This window comes from Lissotriton vulgaris, chromosome 11 (assembly GCF_964263255.1).
Source record: "Lissotriton vulgaris chromosome 11, aLisVul1.2, whole genome shotgun sequence".
NCBI lineage: Eukaryota > Metazoa > Chordata > Amphibia > Caudata > Salamandridae > Lissotriton > Lissotriton vulgaris.
Window position 1 is genome coordinate 161,428,514 of NC_141699.1, and position 19,063 is coordinate 161,447,576.

A 19,063-nucleotide genomic window follows, 5' to 3' on the forward strand; every position below is an offset into this window, starting at 1 on the left:
CTCTTTGATCTCTATCTCGACCAGCAACCAGACAAGGAACTAGCTCAGCAAGGTTAGCTTCAGGCACAGGGTCAGTTTGCTCAGGTCATCTAAAAGTCAGCTAAAGGTGTACGTGTCCCAAAGACTTGTTTGGCCGTAGTCATCGGCCTATGTGAGGGCAACCACAAAATGGCTGCCGTACACAAAATGGAACCCAAAGGTTCAGAACGAAATCATTAAATACGTAGTGAATCCATCGATCGAACATGACGAAAACACTCGTACTTGCCGCACTCGTCATTTGCGGTTCGCTACTACCAAAATCGTAACGATACCATGACCTTTACGAAACGGGTTCAGAATTCACGGAACCTCAGACCCTCCTATTGCCCTTACATAGGCAATAACCTAAACTCACGTCAATCTGAATACAGGTTTATATTCATCAGATCATCAAGATGTTGCTGAAGCATCCTCCTATTACTTAGTAGCTCTCTCTGGGCAGGTCTCCTTGCACACGAAGTAGCACAAAGGCCACATATAGCAGGAGCACACTGTACGCAAAGACAGAATAGGAAAAGAATAGCTAAAACCATCCCAATGATCATCAGAATCTTCCATCCCCAAGTGGATAACAATCCCCAAAACCATCCCATTAACGATCAATCTCCTTCGTCCTCATGCATAGACTCGGAGATCTTATGTAGCTTGGAAATGGCCTGGTACACTGTCGGAGCATTGTCTGGAATGAAAACGCAGCAGCTTGATTGAATCAATTTACATACCCCTCCTCTATCTGCAAGTATGACGTCTAACGCAACTCTGTTTTGCAGCGTCATAAGGCGATCCGATTGGAGCTCAGCAGGCAAATTACTAAGGGCACCGGCAGTCTCAACTATGGTGGACTCAACCACTCTCGTCAATTGCCGTATGTTCCTGCTGTTGACCATAGGTCCCCAAAATGGCAGAAAACCCTTCAAAAAATCTCCTAGTTCTTGTCCAGCAGCATCTTCCATACTGAAGACACGTCTAACAACTCTCGTTCTATGGTAATCTGCCGCAGCAGTATACGTAGGGGGCAACAGGAAGGAAACATAACACGTTCCCGAAAAATCAGGGGGCAACCATGTATATGCTCTATCGTGACAAACAAAATAGGTACCCTTAGCTGCTAAAAACGATGGGGAAGTCTGGGACGCGAAAACATACGTCTCAGTGCAAACACTCTTCCCTAACTGAGCTCTCGGATTCTTGCCATTACCTTGCAGACAAAAATGACCACGATGGGGTACGATCCAAATCGGAGAAGATCTTTTTGCTCACTGGTTTCCACTCAGACTAACACCATATCCAGTCACGTTCCATCCAATATACGCTAGTGTCTCATCTCTCGGGATAGTCTCATAGGAGTTAATTCCTCTAATCATGTCTACTATTCCCTTAACTGGAGCACTATTCTTCGGGTTGTCTTTCACAGAACGCAGGGGGTAAACTTCACGAGCATAAATGAACATCGTTCTGTATGCCCACACAGAACCATTATAGCTGAATGGCAGGACCAGGTAAGGAATACCTTTATCAGTAGTATGAGGCATCAGACCACACACCCAACAATTAGTGGTGTTCACTACTAACTGATGCTGGTGCAAAAGTTGAACAAAAGAGTTATTAGCAAATTCTAATCTTCTAATGGACTCATGTTCAAGCAAAGGATGAAAAGAATGCGAAGAAATAGTAGGAAAAGGCATAGGTTGTGTGGTGGGTGCAAACGTCACTTGAAAAGAAAAAATAACATATCCCATCAAAAACATCGTCATGCTAAGTAGCATTAAAAGACACGTTATCAGAAAACATTTTCTACTCATTATTTTACATAATCTTGTCTTAAAGTTAATTTCTTCAACAGCTCTCTCCATCTCGAAAAACTCCATCCTCTAACTGTGCTGTTCGCGGCAGTTGGTTCTCTTCTGCTCAAGTGTACCTCTGAATGTCCCAGGGAACGCCCTAGAACAAACCAGAACTGTCGACCTTGTGTCTTCCAGCTGTACACTCTGAGTCTTTATACCGCGACCCTACAACTGAACCCAGATGGCGGTTCAAAAAACAAAAATAGATCAAAACAGTTTCTCAGATGAGAGAGCGTAGTCCCAAAAATAGCACGGAAAGTATTAATTTATTTGTTCAACGACTCTCGGTCGTAAATTATAGCGGCCTTTACCAGGCAATGTCTGATCACGAAACAATAGCTCAGGTTCAGTGGTGTCCAGTCGAATTGATGGAGGCACAGCTTCTTGCAAAATGTCGTTGTTCTCACGCTCAGAACTTGTCCCAATCAAACGCGCATCGCTGAATGGCACAAAACGTGGCACGGTCTCAGTCTCTGAATCGCCTACACCCTCCTGGACCCACCGGTCATACGGCAGAGGCAAAGGGGCCCTCTTACAATGTACGCCGTGGATCCAGTTCTTTTTACCGTGCACTCTCACTGCAGTTCGCGTCGCCAACAAGACCTGAAAGGGTCCGGTCCAGCGGAGCTGATCATTCATTGTCCGCTGAAAATTCCAGATTAGAACCCATGAGCCAGGATCAATGGCGTGTCCTGGATCTTCAGATGCTTGTGGCAACGTTTCGTGAACCTGTTGGTGTAAAACACGCAATTTAGCCCTCAAATCATACAGATAGTCAATCAGTACAGGATGTTCAATCTCGCTAAACTTTGTCGGCCTCGGCACTCCCCATATATTCGCCGGGTGACCAAAAACAATCTCGTAGGGACTAAGTCCCACTCGAGAATGTACTGTCGTTCTGGTTGACAAAAGTGCCAATGGCAAAGCATCGGGCCATTGGAGACCAGAGCTCGCCTGAATCTTGGCTAGTTTCAGTTTCAAGGTGCCATTATAGCACTCAACTAAACCAGCTGACTGGGGGTGATTTGCAGCGTGGAATTTCTGTCTGATGCCTAAACCCTCACATACTCTCTTCATGACTTGACCCACAAATTGTGGACAAGCCAGTATTATCTTTCAGGGGATATGCTTCTACCCATCTCGAAAAGGCACAAACAGCTACAAGGACGTATTTCAAGTTGTTACATCTCTCCATGTGGATGAAATCTAATTGCAAAACCTCGAACGGATACCTCGGAGGCGCAAAGTGACCAGCTGGAGTTGGGGTTCCCTTGCCAGGATTATACATCAGACAAACCATACAATTCTTAACCAAGTTCTCTGCACATTTAGGAATTCCAGCATTCTGCCATACTGGAGCCAACAACTTACAAATCCCTTTCGCACTAATGTGAGCCATTCCATGCGCCATTGTAACCACTGCTAGCACATACGCATCAGGTAACAACCATTGCTGATGCTCTGACAACTCAATCCAACAACCAGTCAAATCCAATTTTCCCGTACTCTCTCTCCATACACTCAATTCTTTCTCTGTAGCTTCAGCCTGAATTGACTTCACACTCTCTATCGTATCTTCACACATTCCTCTATCCGGAACCCATGTTGCTGGACCCGCAACATACATTCGACTCATCACATCTTTCGCCACTTCTTTCGCAACTTCATCAGCAAACGCATTACCACGACCAACGTCATTGGTAACCTTCTTATGTGCACTGCATTTCACAATCGCAACTTGCATCGGTAACGTAAGCGACTCAAGAAGTTCATTTACCAAGTGACCATGCTGAATTTTCGTACCATGAGACGTTCCTTCCACAAGCGACCAAAACTGTGAGCCACACCAAACGCATACTGACTATCGGTATACATAGTCACTCTCTTTCCTTTCGACAACACACACGCTCTTGTTGATGCAATCAATTCTGCTGCTTGAGCTGAATTTTGTAGGATACGTGCAGCTTCAACAATCGTATGCAAAGTCGTAACAGCATATGCCGCAGTCCTATCACCATTCGGAAGCTTGAAACACGAACCATCTACCCATAAGGTACCATCACACTTCGCAAGAGGAGTGTCCTTGAGGTCTATTCTACCCTTCATTTCCTCCTCTGTCCTAAGAAAGCAATCATGCTGTTCAGGAACATCTGTCTCTATAGAAATCGGCAACAACGTAGCTGGATTCAACGTGTTGCATCGCTTTATATGCACATGACTCGCCAACAGTGTCAGCTCGTAACCTGACAGTCGAGCACTAGTTAAGTGCTGTGTCTTAGTACTATTTAACAAGGTATCCACTGCATGTGGAACCATCACAATCAACATATTATCCATCACCAAACCAGCAGACTGTTGAATCGAAAGAGCCGCTGCTGCTGTAGCTCTCAAACAACTCGGCAACGCTCTAGCTACCGGATCCAAAGTCGACGAGAAATACGCACATGGACGTTGTTTATCGCCGAACTGCTGTGTCAGGACTGACAATGCACATTCCTCTCTCTCGTGAACATAGAGTGTAAAAGGCTTACTGTAGTCGGCGGTACCCAACACAGGAGCCGAACACAACGCATCACGCAATTCAGAAAAACTCTTCTGGCATTCGTCAGTCCAAGGAAGTGTATCCTTAACAGTAAGTGCTAACAAAGGTTTCGCAAGAAGCGAAAAATTCGGAATCCATTGCCTACAATATGATGTAATACCCAAGAAAGCACGCACTTCTCTCTGTGTAGTTGGCACATTCATTTTCGCAATCGCTTGAATTCGTTCTGGGGTCAATCTTCTTCCCTCCTTCGATAAGAGATGACCTAAGTAGGTCACTTCTTGTCGACAATACTGCAACTTCGAAAGTGACACTTTATGATGGAGGTCAGACAAATGACGCAACAAAGAAAGAGTAGCTTCTTTACAAATCTCCTCATTATTAGCAGCAACTAACAAATCATCAACATACTGAACAAGAGCAGCACCATCAGGTAAGACAATCGTATCAAGCTGTGTTTTCAAAGCTTGACTATAAATGGATGGACTTTCACAATAGCCTTGAGGAGCGCGCTTGAACCGGAAACTTCAGCCTCCTAAAGAGAAGCCAAAAATATCTCTACTCTCCTCGGCAATCGGGATGCTGAAGAAAGCATTCTTCAGATCAATCACCGAAAACCAGGTAGCAGAAGCAGGAATCATAGTCAACAAAGCAGTAATATCCGGAACAACAGGAAATTGCGGTACTACAATCTTATTCACTTCGCGAAGATCGATCACAAACCTGTACACAGTCGTTTGCGAAGAATCAGTACGTTTCAGAGCAGGCAAAACCGGACTATTACACACATTAACGCTCGTTTCCTCAATCACACCTTTCTCAATTAGATCATAAATGATCGCTAAAAGCATTCTTTCACCATCACTGGAAATCCGATATTGAGGAATACGTGGCAATCTAACATTCGCTTTCAACGTCATAACATGTGGTGGAATCTCCAAAAGACCCACATCATTAGGACCAGTAGCCCAAAGAGTATCAGGGAGAGAACGCAATTCCAATGGAAGTCGATCTTTGAACAAATACATCGGAGAGATCACTCTCTTACCCAATGTAAGCTGTACTCCTGAAGGAGAACAATGTAGTGTTGCATATAATCTTTTTAACAAATCTAATCCCAACAAATTTTCACCACAACCTGTCGTTAGAATGAGGGGTGCTTCAAATTCACAAGGTCCAACAGAAAGACACAAAGGACTAGAAACCGGATTACAAACTGGGGTGCCAGAAAAACCTATCGAAACATTCATCAAGCCAGACAAAGGTGCCCCAGGGAGTTTAGAGTGCATAATAGAACTCTTTGCAGCACCAGTATCCAAAAGAAAAGGCTCTGATACACCTGATGTAATCACTTCAACATAAGGTCCACTCTGATCTACTGGAACTGACACAACTCCCTCTCTTGGTCTATGGCTGTCCTAGCAATCATTACCGTCAACATTCTCACCCTCAACATAGTAGTCGTCGGCATAGTACTGAGTCGTCCTACCAGAGGCACCATTCTGTTGGTCAAAACAGTTCATAGAATTCTGTGGAGGAAAGGATCGTGCATTCTGGGGTAACACACCACGTCCTCTACCTCTAGGAGCTTGCTGAACACCTCGACCTCTCACACCAGAAACACCATTCGTACGGCGTGACAGAACCGGACAACTATTCTTGAAGTGGCCCTCTTCTTTACAATACCACACTGATTAGGGCCTACAGGAAAACGCTCTCGAGAAGGCTTGAACCTTTGCGAACTTCTCTGAAACTGCTGAGGTTGCTGATATTCACGCTGATTATTACGAGGCAGATACGCTTGTTGCAAAAGAACCTTCGTCTTAAAATCTTTAGTCTTTCTATCCGCTTTCTCTTTCTCATCCTTATCCCTATTCTCATAATATTGTGCAGTAGCCAATATCTGCGCCGACGAAGAAACAGCCCATGAACTCTCTGAATCCTTCAACTTAGTACACAACTCGGGAAGCAGGTTATGCACAAACTTATTGACGAACAACCGTTGGCCACCTTCCGTACTCATATCTTGGCCACTATGGTTGATAAACGTCTCTTCAAACCTAGTGAAGAAATCAGACACACTTTTGTATTTCTTGTGCTTACACGCAGACAACTTATCCCAATTCACTCGTACAGCAGGCATTAAAGTCTTCATATAAGTAATGATCCTACCAGGGAATTCTGCAACTAAAGCTTCAGGTTTAGCCCCTCCACCTTGAAGACCATCTGCAGCAGCAATGTTAGTCCATGTGTCACCTAACTCTTGCGCGTGATCCCCATGATGAATCATACCCCACAAGGGTTGAGGAACCACATTCCCAAACAACATATCTATATCTGCTAAGTTCATAATACATGAGTCTGCTGTCTGTGATAACTCCTTATAGTAAGTACCCTGCAGGATTCTTACGGGGGTCAGGTAAAGTCTGCTTCAGAGCCAAAACTTCAGCTCGTTTCCATGGAACATGTACCCAAACACGCTGAAAATGAGCCGGTACAGCTTGAATAGCATTAGCGACATCAGCCTGAACTGCCTATTTCCATACCGGAGGAACCTCCCTCATTGGATACTGTTGTGCTTGTCTCCTAACAGAAGAATCAGGCTCAAGCAACGACTGAGAAGGACGCACATTCCTAAATGAAAGCAATGTCGCAACTGCTTTTTCAACTTCGAGACCCACTATCGTACCTTTCGCAAACTCGGACTGTACACGGAACAACTCTGACGGAGTATGTCCCAACTCACCATCTTCCCATTCCTCATGGAGGAAAGTACATATCATGTCGAAGACATACCTCTGCTTTGGTGCTTCCCATTGACGGAAGACATCGATAACCGACTCTAAATCATATCTCGAAGAATGAGCAACCCACTTACGAGCCATATGATCCAATACTGCCCGCTCTTCGGGACCAGGCATCTGGCTACACAACTGTTTACGCGCAGAAGCAGGGGTCATACTCAAAGACCCAAAGAAAGGAGACAAAAGACCAGTAACAGTATCACTCATTCTCTGTCGAACAGAAGGAGAAGCTACCATAAGGACAGGAGGCAAAGCAGGTTGAGACAAAGTATACGTAGAAGTAGTATCAGAAGAAGTAGGAAATACAGGAGAAAAAGTCGTAGGAATTGGAGGCGGAACTGGTAGCAAAGTCGGCGGCCCTTGAGAAGGCTGCGCCAAAGGAGTAGGAGCCAACTGAAGAGAAGCTGGCGGTTGAACAACAATCGGAGGCACAACTGGAGGTTGCGCAACTAAAGGTTGTGGAGGTGCTGTAGCACTCTGCACATAAGGGGGTGGAGAACTCAACAAATGTGACATCAAAGGATCCTTTTCAAGGTCCTTCGTTGCACCTTGTTGAAGGGGTGACAAAGCTGGATAACATTTGTCGATAGCCATTTTACGTTGCCTGTGCAACTGCTCACTCGCTTGTTCTTCTTCATTAACTTTAAACTGTATAGCAGCCTGCATTATCGATATACCCTTCTCTCTTTTATTTCTCTTCGCTAGTTTAATTTCTCTCTGTTTGGCTTCCTTTCGCCAAAGGTGGAAAGAGTCCAACATAACCGGCCGGGCTTTCTTCTTAAATAGTTTAACTTCCCGATTATCTAAAATCTCTGTGTCATAGCTACCATATTGGGGCCACTTTAGGACACCATCCTTCCTGGTGTATCGGACCCATACTTCATTATACGTAATGGGGCCCACACCATGTTTCGAATAGAGCTCATAAGTTGGAGTTCCAACCGGAGGTATCGGACACGAGTCCTCCAATCGGGAATCCCTGTTACAACCACAGCAAAATATCTTTCCAAATTTGCTAAGACCAGGCTTCTTTGCTCACTAATCTAGCTTAAAACTTCAAGGGATTACCAAACTCGATAGTCTCGCAAATATACGAGTCCCTCGGCTTTGGCACTTGCAAGTTCCAAATCAAAGATCCCGGAGTATGCCCAAAAACTAAGGACTGGGAGACGCTCCACTTATACTTAACTGAGGTATCGATCACGTCACCAGAAGACCCGTCTATCGCCTCGCTCTAAAAATCGTCAAAGGGTCCAAGACAGGGCGACAGTCAGGGCAGCAGTCCTTCCTAGCCGTCGGAAAGCAGGGAACCTCGCAGCAAAAACCTTCGGACCACGACGACATACAGGGGTCGATGAAGTGGTTGGCCTTCCTCCAGAATTTTCTCACTGAGCTCCTCACGATCTTCAGGCTTGGACCGGTACCACTGAAGTCTCCCCACATTGGGCGCCAACTGAAGAACCGGGTTTTAGAACCCAGCGGCGCCAGGGGCACGCCCAATGTCTTTGAGTTCACCTGTCTTAGAATACAGAGACACAGGATACTTCTCGGTGACGTCAAAGATCAAATTTATTGGCTGCAACCAGGAACAGAAATCTACGACATGGGTAGGTTCGCTAGAGACTGCTCAATTTTCATATTGCGAGACATCGTCTTTTATGCTAAAAATCACATTCCTGACACACACCCATTATTTACGAACTGTCCAATCATAGGTGACATTGCAAAAAGTATCGCATAACGACAATCCCACTTTTCAGTTGTCCAGCCCACCATCAATTACACAGGAAAGCCCAACATTCTTGTTCGGACAGGCCGGACAAACCCATAATAAAAGACCACAACCCAAACCATAAACAGGCCATAAAAGAAGGAACAGAAACAGATATGAAGCAAGATAGGGGGGTGTGTGCGTGTACCATAAACTCAACAATGTCCTGCTCTTTGATCTCTATCTCGACCAGCTACCGGACAAGGAACTGGCTCAGCAAGGTTAGCTTCAGGCACAGGGTCAGTTTGCTCAGGTCATCTAAAAGTCAGCTAAAGGTGTACGTGTCCCAAAGACTCGTTTGGCCGTAGTCATCGGCCTATGTGAGGGCAACCACAAAATGGCTGCCGTACACAAAATGGAACCCAAAGGTTCAGAACGAAATCATTAAATACGTAGTGAATCCATTGATCGAACATGACGAAAACACTCGTACTTGCCGCACTCGTCATTTGCGGTTCGCTACTACCAAAATCGTAACAATACCATGACCTTTACGAAACGGGTTCAGAATTCACGGAACCTCATTGTTCACCGTAACACTTTTGTGTCCACTTTTGGCAGAGCGCCCAGTGCTTTTCTGAGACTAAAAACCTTTGTTGTGTAATTTAGTTGGGCCCCTGGGACTAGCAGCAAATGGCGCTGCGGCACCATAAACACTTTTGACTAAAATCCTGAAGTGTCAAAGGGAAATCTTGAGTATGGCCTAATAGAGTTCCTTCCTTGGATGTGGCCACTGGTGAATGGGGAATAACCTCGAACATATTACATGAAGGAGGGTGGGACAGGGATTTGCCTGACCACTACTAGAGCCCTGACCTCAAAGCGGGCTGTGTTGTTGCTACTTTTTTTTAAATAAAAACAAGTATTTGGCTGAGCGTTTATTTATTGTTCATACTGTTTGCACTTTTAGTTATGGGTCGTGTTCACTGACCTGTATCAACATCAACCTCCCCCCCCCCAGAGAGTCTTGACTGCTCAACCACAGTCATCACTGAGAGTGCAGAGGGGATACTTGGCCCAGTTGATCAGGATCCATAGTAGGCCGGGCCCCAGGACATCAGGAGTAAAAGCCTCAACCAGCACAGTTGAGCCCAGTAGCCCCTGCCTGCCCTGTGACCCTCTGGAATGGGTTCTGATAACCCTTTAATACGACTGCTCATAGGGTATTTCTGACTATCTGAAAACCTGGATGGGTGCAGGAGTCGGTTGCTGAGCTGGGTCACATCCTTCATTGTCAGTTGTCTCCAAGCACGTGCATAATACTGCTCTAGGGGAGTTTTCAGCCTTGGTGCTGTCGTAGAACACTACATCCTTTTTAGCGTCATCCCACCATGGCATTATTTGCATTTCCTGACAGATAAGATCACTGGCACGCAACGCGCAGCACTTACGACACTCAGCATTATTTGTTAATTCTAGCAACCCAGTCTGCTTATTTCCGTTTGTTTGAAAAGTTAATCACACAAAATTGTCTTCCAACTGTTTTAGGTTTCTTGTTTTTCGGTCCTTTTACATTGATTAGTTGTCTACTGTCTAATACTTCTAATACATTTCTTTGCCTGTTCTATTATTTTTATATATATGGTAAAAACTAAAAAATATATTATACATTAGCAAAGATTTAATATTTCAAATCCAGTAGAAGGGCTAACATGTTGACCTTTTGTCCAGCTTCACACAGGCACGCACAGATGTTACCAAAGAGGCAGCCATAGGGGTAACAGAAAAAGAGAAACATACAGAAACAATGGTGACAAAGAAAATGGATTTCAATAAAAGACAGAAGGATGTTGAAAAACCCGTGACAGGTTTTAGAAGCCCACTTCTTCAAAGATCTGTTTTAAACAGTAAAGAAACATCTGATGAAGAAAGTAGTCAGATGGAGGAAGTTATACCGAAGACACCGAGTTATAGAAAAGTAGGTAAATAGTTCATCCACATTTCATGGGGAGGGGCAGTGTTGTCTGTCTGTCTGTGAATATAAAGTACTGTGCTAATGTTAATGTTTGTATAGGTTATGATAAAATCCTGTTGCCTGGTTTCTTGTGTCCGTATTCCATTCTAGTCTACAATTCGGCTTCTTTGTGGGTGGGTGTTTTTTTCTATTTTACACTTGGACTACGTATGGTGATGCTCAAGAGAGGTACATTTACTAAAATCTGTGACTGCTGCCTTTTTATACCTGTTTATTAGCAGTAAGTAACCCATTCAACCCCTTTTACTAGAGATGCCCACATTTTATTTTACAAACTTTAGTTTGCTACATACCGCGAAGATTTCCTTGTGTTCAAAAAAACCGCACTGAATGAGAGACAATGCTGACAACTACAGTACTGTTGCAATAAGTAATTATTTTGCAGATTTCCTCAATCGAAGGCAGTGCTTTTTTTGAACAGATGGTCACCAGAAAAGAGAAAACTGTTACACTGGATGGTGATTCCCTGTAATATGGTAGCCAAGAAGCTGAGTAGAGGATGATCTTAACGCTTTGATTTAATTTTGCATCCAGTGAGATTGGACCTTTATGCAGATCATAGGTGCACTGTGGGAAGGAGCTTACAGCTACACTCCACAATTTCTGTATTTCATGAAGTTTGCGTTAACATTTTGTCATGCAGTCTTTTTCTTTTTCTTGTTTCATATCCAGACTCAAAATGGAACCATTGCAAGAGGGCCCCGAGGAACAACATTACTAAATCAAAGAGCAGTATGATGTGATTTATAACATTACAGTGAACAGCAGCAGTTCCCTTGTAACAGTGGTTGTCCTGGGTGATTCCTAAATGGAAGAAGCCAATTTATTTCTGAAGGCATTGCTTCTGTGCTGTGCGAAGCATGTTTAGGATTATCTACAACCCAGTAATGGTGGGGCAAACTTGCACATTATTACCTCTTAGTAAAGTCAACCCAGTCCAGAACTACTTTCTAACTAGGCAATACAGGTAGATAGTACTAGTTTTTACGTCTCATCAAATCAATAGCTATAAAAAGCATGATGGAGGGCTGTTTTTTTTTAATTGAGGTCACAACACAGGTTTTTAGATTAAGGATTCTCCAGTCTTCCATAGATTTACATTCTTAAAACATTCATCACTGTCAGCCTGGGAGGCCCTGACAATGAAATAGTATTAACCAGTGTTAACATGTCCCTGCAGGGGCTTTCCATTGATAATCATAAGCACTGAATAGTCCCCATTTCTTTCAGTTAGCAGGCACCCTAGCTCTTTGTCCCTTCCTTGGCTTCACTGCTTAGGAGTCCTTACACCCCCTCCCCTTCACTTTTAGCCAGAGATGCCTCAAGGATTGCATTTTAACTAAAGTATGGGGACTGTTATTTTTTTACATTAATAAGAGTGGGCATGTCCGTGCCATAGGTCCCACCTACTTAGACCTCTGTTTACATGCAGATTTTCCTTACTAGCATGGGCCTAGCTGAGCCTTGCTGAGCACAGAACCAGGCCCAAGTAGTAGCAGGCGGCATGTGGCTATTTTTCGTCTTTTTAATGTACACACAATGCAGATAGCCTGCTTTGGGCCTCAGGCCTGGGTGTGATGGTCCAGTGCAGTGGGCAGAGTGGGCAGCTGTAGGTCTCATTGATGCTACAGGTGCAGTGGCACAAGGGCCCACTGGTGTGATGGATCAATTAAACCCCATTTACGGATTTTTACTACCTTTCCTAGTTACATTAGGGCCCATTCCACCGTTGCTGTGTCAGTGTTGCTTTGACCTAAAGAGCAATAGCACAAGGGAGGGAAAACCTAAAGCAGAGGAGATACCTTTGTTTGGGCTGCAGATTGATGGTAGGGACATGGAATGTGACAAGATGGGGATCCCATGTTTTTTATCACAGGGCAGAGCGTTAGCCTGCTTACATTAGTGAAGCTGGTGCAGTAACAATGGGGCCAAGGGTATGAGGGGTGCATCACAATTATGGCTGTTCTACTTTACTAAAAGGGGCACGGGTCTCATTTTACTTGCAAGCATTAGAGTAGAAGGCACTCTTACTGCAAAGAGGGGACAACACATTGGAACTGTTGTCTTTTTCTGAAAGGGAAAGAGAGCCTGTTTCAAGGTTGGCATGATGGCCTGCCATGGTGCGGAAGGGGTGAAACAGGCAAAGGAGACATCCTTTTTGTCAGGGCAGGGCTGGAGCCGTCATTAGTGGAGCAGATGAATTGCTCTGGGACTAATCAGTGTGAAGAGCTCACAACATCCCAATTATTAGGAGCAGTATTTTATAATGAGATATATATTTTTATTTGATGTATTTATTAGTCTTTGATTCCTCTGCAGAAAAAGCATCCCTGAGATTATATCATAAGCCCCACCCCATATGCTAAGCCTTACTCTCCTCCTCTCCCACTGTTGCCATAACGTATTGAGGAGGCCTCCACTTCAAAACATGTGTCTTAGGTAGGTCAGAACAAAAAAATGTAAAGACCTTAAAGGAAGAGGATAAGGTTCTGGAGTAACAGAAGTTGGCAAGGTCTAAGGTGGTTTAGATACGCTCTCTGATGTTCTTCTTTTCTTTTGTTGTTGGAGAAAGATGAGACATAGAGAACCTTGGAGAGTGAGCCTGACAAGGTGACCTAAGTCTCGGTGAATGAAGAGGCTTTGACAAGGTAATGGAAAAAGAGATGTTAAGCCAGACAATCTCATTGATATTAAAAAGGGATGGTAAGATATACATTCATATTCTTCTCAACATCGAAGGGGAAGAAGATCTTGTTCAACGTTGTTTCTTTGATGCTGAGCGATGTTTTATCTTGGAGGATGCTGGCTGTGATGAATTATCAATGGTGATCACTGAGTCCTCTTCGATGGTGACGGTGAATCTTGTTGACATTGTACCATGATCCTTTGACATCAATGATATCACATCTTTGGAGGATCGATGTCCCTGATGTTTATGGAAGTGGTGGCTAGATGGAGTCAGACCCATTTTAGAAGGCTGTGAGCAAGTAGGCGCTGAAGCTTTTGGCCTTGACTCCTTCAGTCTCAACAGCGATGTTGAACAACAGCAAGAGTATTTCACCTTGTTTTCTGTCCCAAGATCTTCCCATTGGGGAGTGCTTGCCAAGTACCAACTTGGTTCCAGAGGGTGCATTGGAAGAGAATTCCTCCATCATCTTTCTTCTTATTCTCTGTTCTCATGTCCTGGAGCATCACTCCGAGCCTTACGCTGTCCCTTAATGTTCTCTTTAACTTTTTTGGGCATTTATTACACTTTTTCACAGAGCGTGTAGGCAGGAGACATACCTCGCAGACCTTTTGTGGGTTTGAGAATTCCTTGTTCCTTCCATACGACGGGCACTTCTTAGAAATAGAAAAGTATTCTGACTGGAAAATATTTTCAGCTGAGGGCAAAGAACCATTCACTCGTTAGCTGGCTGTAAAAAAAGGTGAGAATAGTTTAACTACCAGAAAGATGACCGAAATGTCTGTCAAAAATAGAGGTGTGAAAACTCGCATTTGGTCTGAGATCCTGATCACAGGAGCAGGAGCTGGAAAAAATTTGCTCCGGGAGGTAAGAGACAGGATATCTTTCTCGGAGCTTTCATTATAGGCCTATCAGACTGAATTTTTTCCTTTCTGGCATACACTTTCAACCCTTTTTTGCAACAAAGATGCTGCAATACAGACTTCAAAATGGTATTTCCTAAATTATATATATATATATATTATATAATACTAGCAGCCCGTCCCGATGTAGTCCGGGTATGAATTGCTGCCGGCCAGTAGTATATTGTTTTGTAGGATTTCGTTTTGATAGCATTTCTTATCTGTGACAGGCCTGTGAAACGCTCCGATTCACAGTGCACTGCTGATGCACTTAAGAGTGCGCGTTCGGAAGTGTGTGAACTCGAGTTTCCCTACTTTATTTTTCCTTGCAATATTATATAGCGTGAACTCGACAGCATGGCATGGGCACAATTTACATTACAGAAGAACACATTCATTTGTAGTAGGCACGGGGAGACAAAGCGACTTGCCTGGAATCACAGGATGTTGAGCTCATGCGGAGATTCGAACGTAGCTCCCCAGCTCTAAAGTTCGCAATTCTAGAACTTGTGGTGGGAGGTGTGTCTAAAAGTGTATGTTGGTGCTGGCCATCAATGAGAGACACCTGGGCATTTTTCAAATGGGTGGTCAAAAAATATAAGTATGTTGCTGGAGATGTGGGCTGCCGTGCCACCAATGTACTTACCGGGGGAGGGTAAACACCCATTATTCCGCAACATTCTTTCCACATACCATCACTACGCATACTTTCATTACGAAAGAACCATGACTCCGCAATGCCATTATAACGCATGGCATTACATTTTATATGCTTTTACCACGCATACATTTACAATGAAATTCGTTGTAAATGCATGAATGGTAAAAGCATGTTTTTTTTAAATGTTTGGATAAGGTAAGTATGGGTATAGGGGTATATGTTTTGGGGTACTGAGGTTATGTTTTGGGGTGTTTGGGTATTTTAAGGGTTCAGATATAGTTTTGGGTTATGGGGTACAGGGGTAGTTTTAGGGTTTAGGGATAGGTATGGGATTTGGGGTACAGGGGTATTTTTAGCACTCAGGGCTAGGTTTGGGTTTTGGGGTATGGGGTATTTTTAGGGTTCAGGGGTAGGTTTGGGTTTTGGGGTACAGGGGTATTTTAATGGTTCAAGGCCAGGTTTGGGTTTTGGGGTACAGGTGTTTTTTTAGGGTTCAGGGTTCGGCTTGGGTTTTGGGGTACAGGGGTATTTTAGGGTTCAGGGGTAGGTTTGGGGTACAGTGGTATTTTTAGAGTTCAGGGCTAGGTTTGGGTTTTGGGGTACAGTGGTATTTTGTAGGGTTCAGGGGTAGGTTTGGGTTTTGAGGTACAGGGGTATTTATAGGGTTCAGGGGTAGGTTTGGGTTTTGGGGTACAGGGGTATTTTTAGGGTTTTGGGGTAGGTTTGGGTTTTGTGGTACAGGGTATATTTAAAGGGTTAAGATGGTGTTGGAGTATTTTAAAGAGTAAGGGTGGGTTATGATTATGGGGTGCAGGGGTATTTAAAGGGAGCAGGGTGGGATTAGCACACGATATGAGACATGGCATGAAGGGCGGAACGTATCACATGCCCCCAGCGTTTGTCACGCCCCCAGCACACGCCCGCAGCACAACGCAGACACGCACAAGGGACTACTTTGCTGGCACGGTTCTTTTACCTTTTAAGTGTATATGGGGGGCGTCTGAATAGCCTATGTCCTTCTGCTGCAACTGCCCTTTCCAACGCTGTATTGGGTGTTGTGATTGGTGCTGTGGTTCCTGAGATTACCCGCCTCAAAGGTTTGTGCTCTCTCTTTATTATATTAGTATGGATAGTATGGAAGACTGAAGATGTCGATTCTCATTTTTGTAGAAGTATACAATTTTTCTTCTCCTTGCCCTTCCGTTTCCCTTTCCACTTCTCTTCTTTGATAGCAGGTTCCACCGGAACAGAATGCAGAGGCCATATTGTCTTGGCTAAATGATCTGATCCCAGAGAAGAATGTGGCACATAAAGCTCCTAGATTTTTGGGAAGTGTGCATCTGTTAATGTAGTCTTGGAGAAAGGAGGACCCTTTGCCGGGTATATATCCATACTAATATGAGGCGGGTAATCTCAGGAACCACAGCACCAATCACAACACCCAATACAGCATTGGAAAGGGCAGTTGCAGCAGAAGGACATAGGCTATGCAGACGCCCACCATATACACTTAAAAGGTAAAAGAACCGTACCAGCAAAGTAGTCCCCTGTGGGCGTGTCTGCGTTGTGCTGTGGGCGTGTGCTGGGGGCGTGACAAACGCTGAAGGCGTGTGATGCGTTCCGCCCTTCATGCCATGTCTCATATCGTGTGCTAATCCCACCCTGCTCCCTTTAAATACCCCTGCACCCCATAATCATAACCCACCCTTACTCCTTAAAATACCCCAACACCATCTTAACCCTATAAATATACCCTGTACCCCAAAACCCAAACCTAGCCCTTAACCCTATAAATACCCCTGTACCTCAAAACCCAAACCTACCCCTGAACCCTAAAAATACCCCTGTACCCCAAAACCCAAACCTAGCCCTGAACTCTAAAAATACCACTGTACCCCAAAACCCAAATCTACCCCTGAACCCTAAAATACCCCTTTACCCCAAAACCCAAGCCGAGCCCTGAACCCTAAAAATACCCCTGTACCCCAAAACCCAAACCTGGCCTTGAACCCTTAAAATACCCCTGTACCCCAAAACCCAAACCTACCCCTGAACCCTAAAAATACCCTTATGCCCCAAAACCCAAACCTAGCACTGAGTGCTAAAAATACCCCTGTACCCCAAAACCCATACCTATCCCTAAACCCTAAAACTACCCCTGTACCCCATAACCCAAAACTATACCTGAACCCTTAAAATACCCAAACACCCCAAAACATAACCTCAGTACCCCAAAACATATACCCCTATACCCATACTTACCTTATCCAAACATTAAAAAAAACATGCTTTTACCATTCATGCATTTACAAGGAATTTCGTTGTAAATGTATGCGTGGTAAAAGCATATAAAATGTAATGCCATGCATTATAATGGCATTGGGGAGTCATGGTTCTTTCGTAATGAAAGTATGCGGAGTGATGGTATCTGGAAAGAAAGTTGCGGAATAATGGGTGTTTACCCTCCCCCCGGTAAGTACATTGGTGGCACGGCGGCCCACATCTCCAGCAACATACTTATATTTTTTCACCACCCATTTGAAAAATGCCCAGGTCTCTCTCATTGATGGCCAGCACCAACATACACTTTTAGACACACCTCCCGCCACAAGTTCTAGAATTGCGAACTTTAGAGCTGGGGAGCTACGTTCGAATCTCGGCATGAGCTCAACATCCTGTGATTCTAAGCAAATCTCTTTATCTCCCCGTGCCTACCACAAAAGAATGTGTTCTTCTGTAATGTAAATTGTGCCCATGCCATGTTGTCGAGTTCACGCTATATATTATTGCAAGGAAAAATAAAGTAGGGAAACTCGAGTTCACACACTACTGAACGCGCACTCTTAAGTGCATCAGCAGTGCACTGTGAATCGGAGCGTTTCACAGGCCTGTCACAGATAAGAAATGCTATCAAAACGAAATCCTACAAAACAATATACTACTGCCCGGCAGCAATTCATACCCAGACAACGTCGGGACGGGCTGCTAGTGTATATATATATATATATATATATATATATATATATATATATATATATATATATATATATATATATATATATATATATATATATGTATATATATATATATATATATATTTTGATTAATTATTAATTATTTCATTTATTTTAATTATGGAATTCATGGAATAATTCATGGAATACTTATTTATAGTATTTATATTTTACGTGTGGTGTGATAGGTTTGTAGGGTCTAGAATGAGAGGTTAATTCAGTAATAATTAACTATTATTGTTAATTATTTAATTGATTTTTCATTATGTAAAATATTTATTTTACTTATATTTTAGTTGTGGGATGCTGGGTTTGTAGGGGTTTAGGAAGGGAAGCTAAGTAATAATTATTTAGCTATTATTATCATTTGTAAATTAATAATGTAATTACATTTTAACTGTGTAAATTATGGAGTACCTATTTATTTTCATTATATTTTAGATTTGCTCTGCTAGGTTTCTAGGGGTCACGGGTGGGCAGTTAATGAAGTAATAATTAGCAATTAAATATTAATTGTGAAATATTTATTTGATTTTAAATATGTAAATAATGGAAAACGTATTTGGTTTGTAGGGGTATAGGGTGGGAAGTTAATTAATAATCAAATAAAAAAATTAATAAATGATAATTATTTTATTGACTAGTAATTAAGCAACTTGATTGAGTGTTTTTAGTTTTTTTTATCATCATCATTCATACTTTATTTTGGACTCAAGGGCCATAAAAGTGCATACAATAAAACAGTTAATATACAGATTAATTAAAAACGGGAGAGACTGCCAGACATCTTCATGTACAATAATCATCTCACGAGTACAAGAA

General features: G+C 43.3%; 1 protein-coding gene across 1 annotated transcript in view; it reads left to right on the forward strand.

Annotated features, from left to right (window-relative positions):
- RAD9B (RAD9 checkpoint clamp component B) overlaps positions 1–19,063 on the forward strand; it is a 636,801-nt gene that overhangs the window by 602,572 nt on the left and 15,166 nt on the right. Inside the window, exon 10 of the mRNA XM_086942453.1 lies at positions 10,675–10,921. Within this exon, the coding sequence (XP_086798579.1) occupies positions 10,675–10,921 (247 nt within the window). The remainder of the gene's footprint in view (positions 1–10,674; positions 10,922–19,063) is intronic.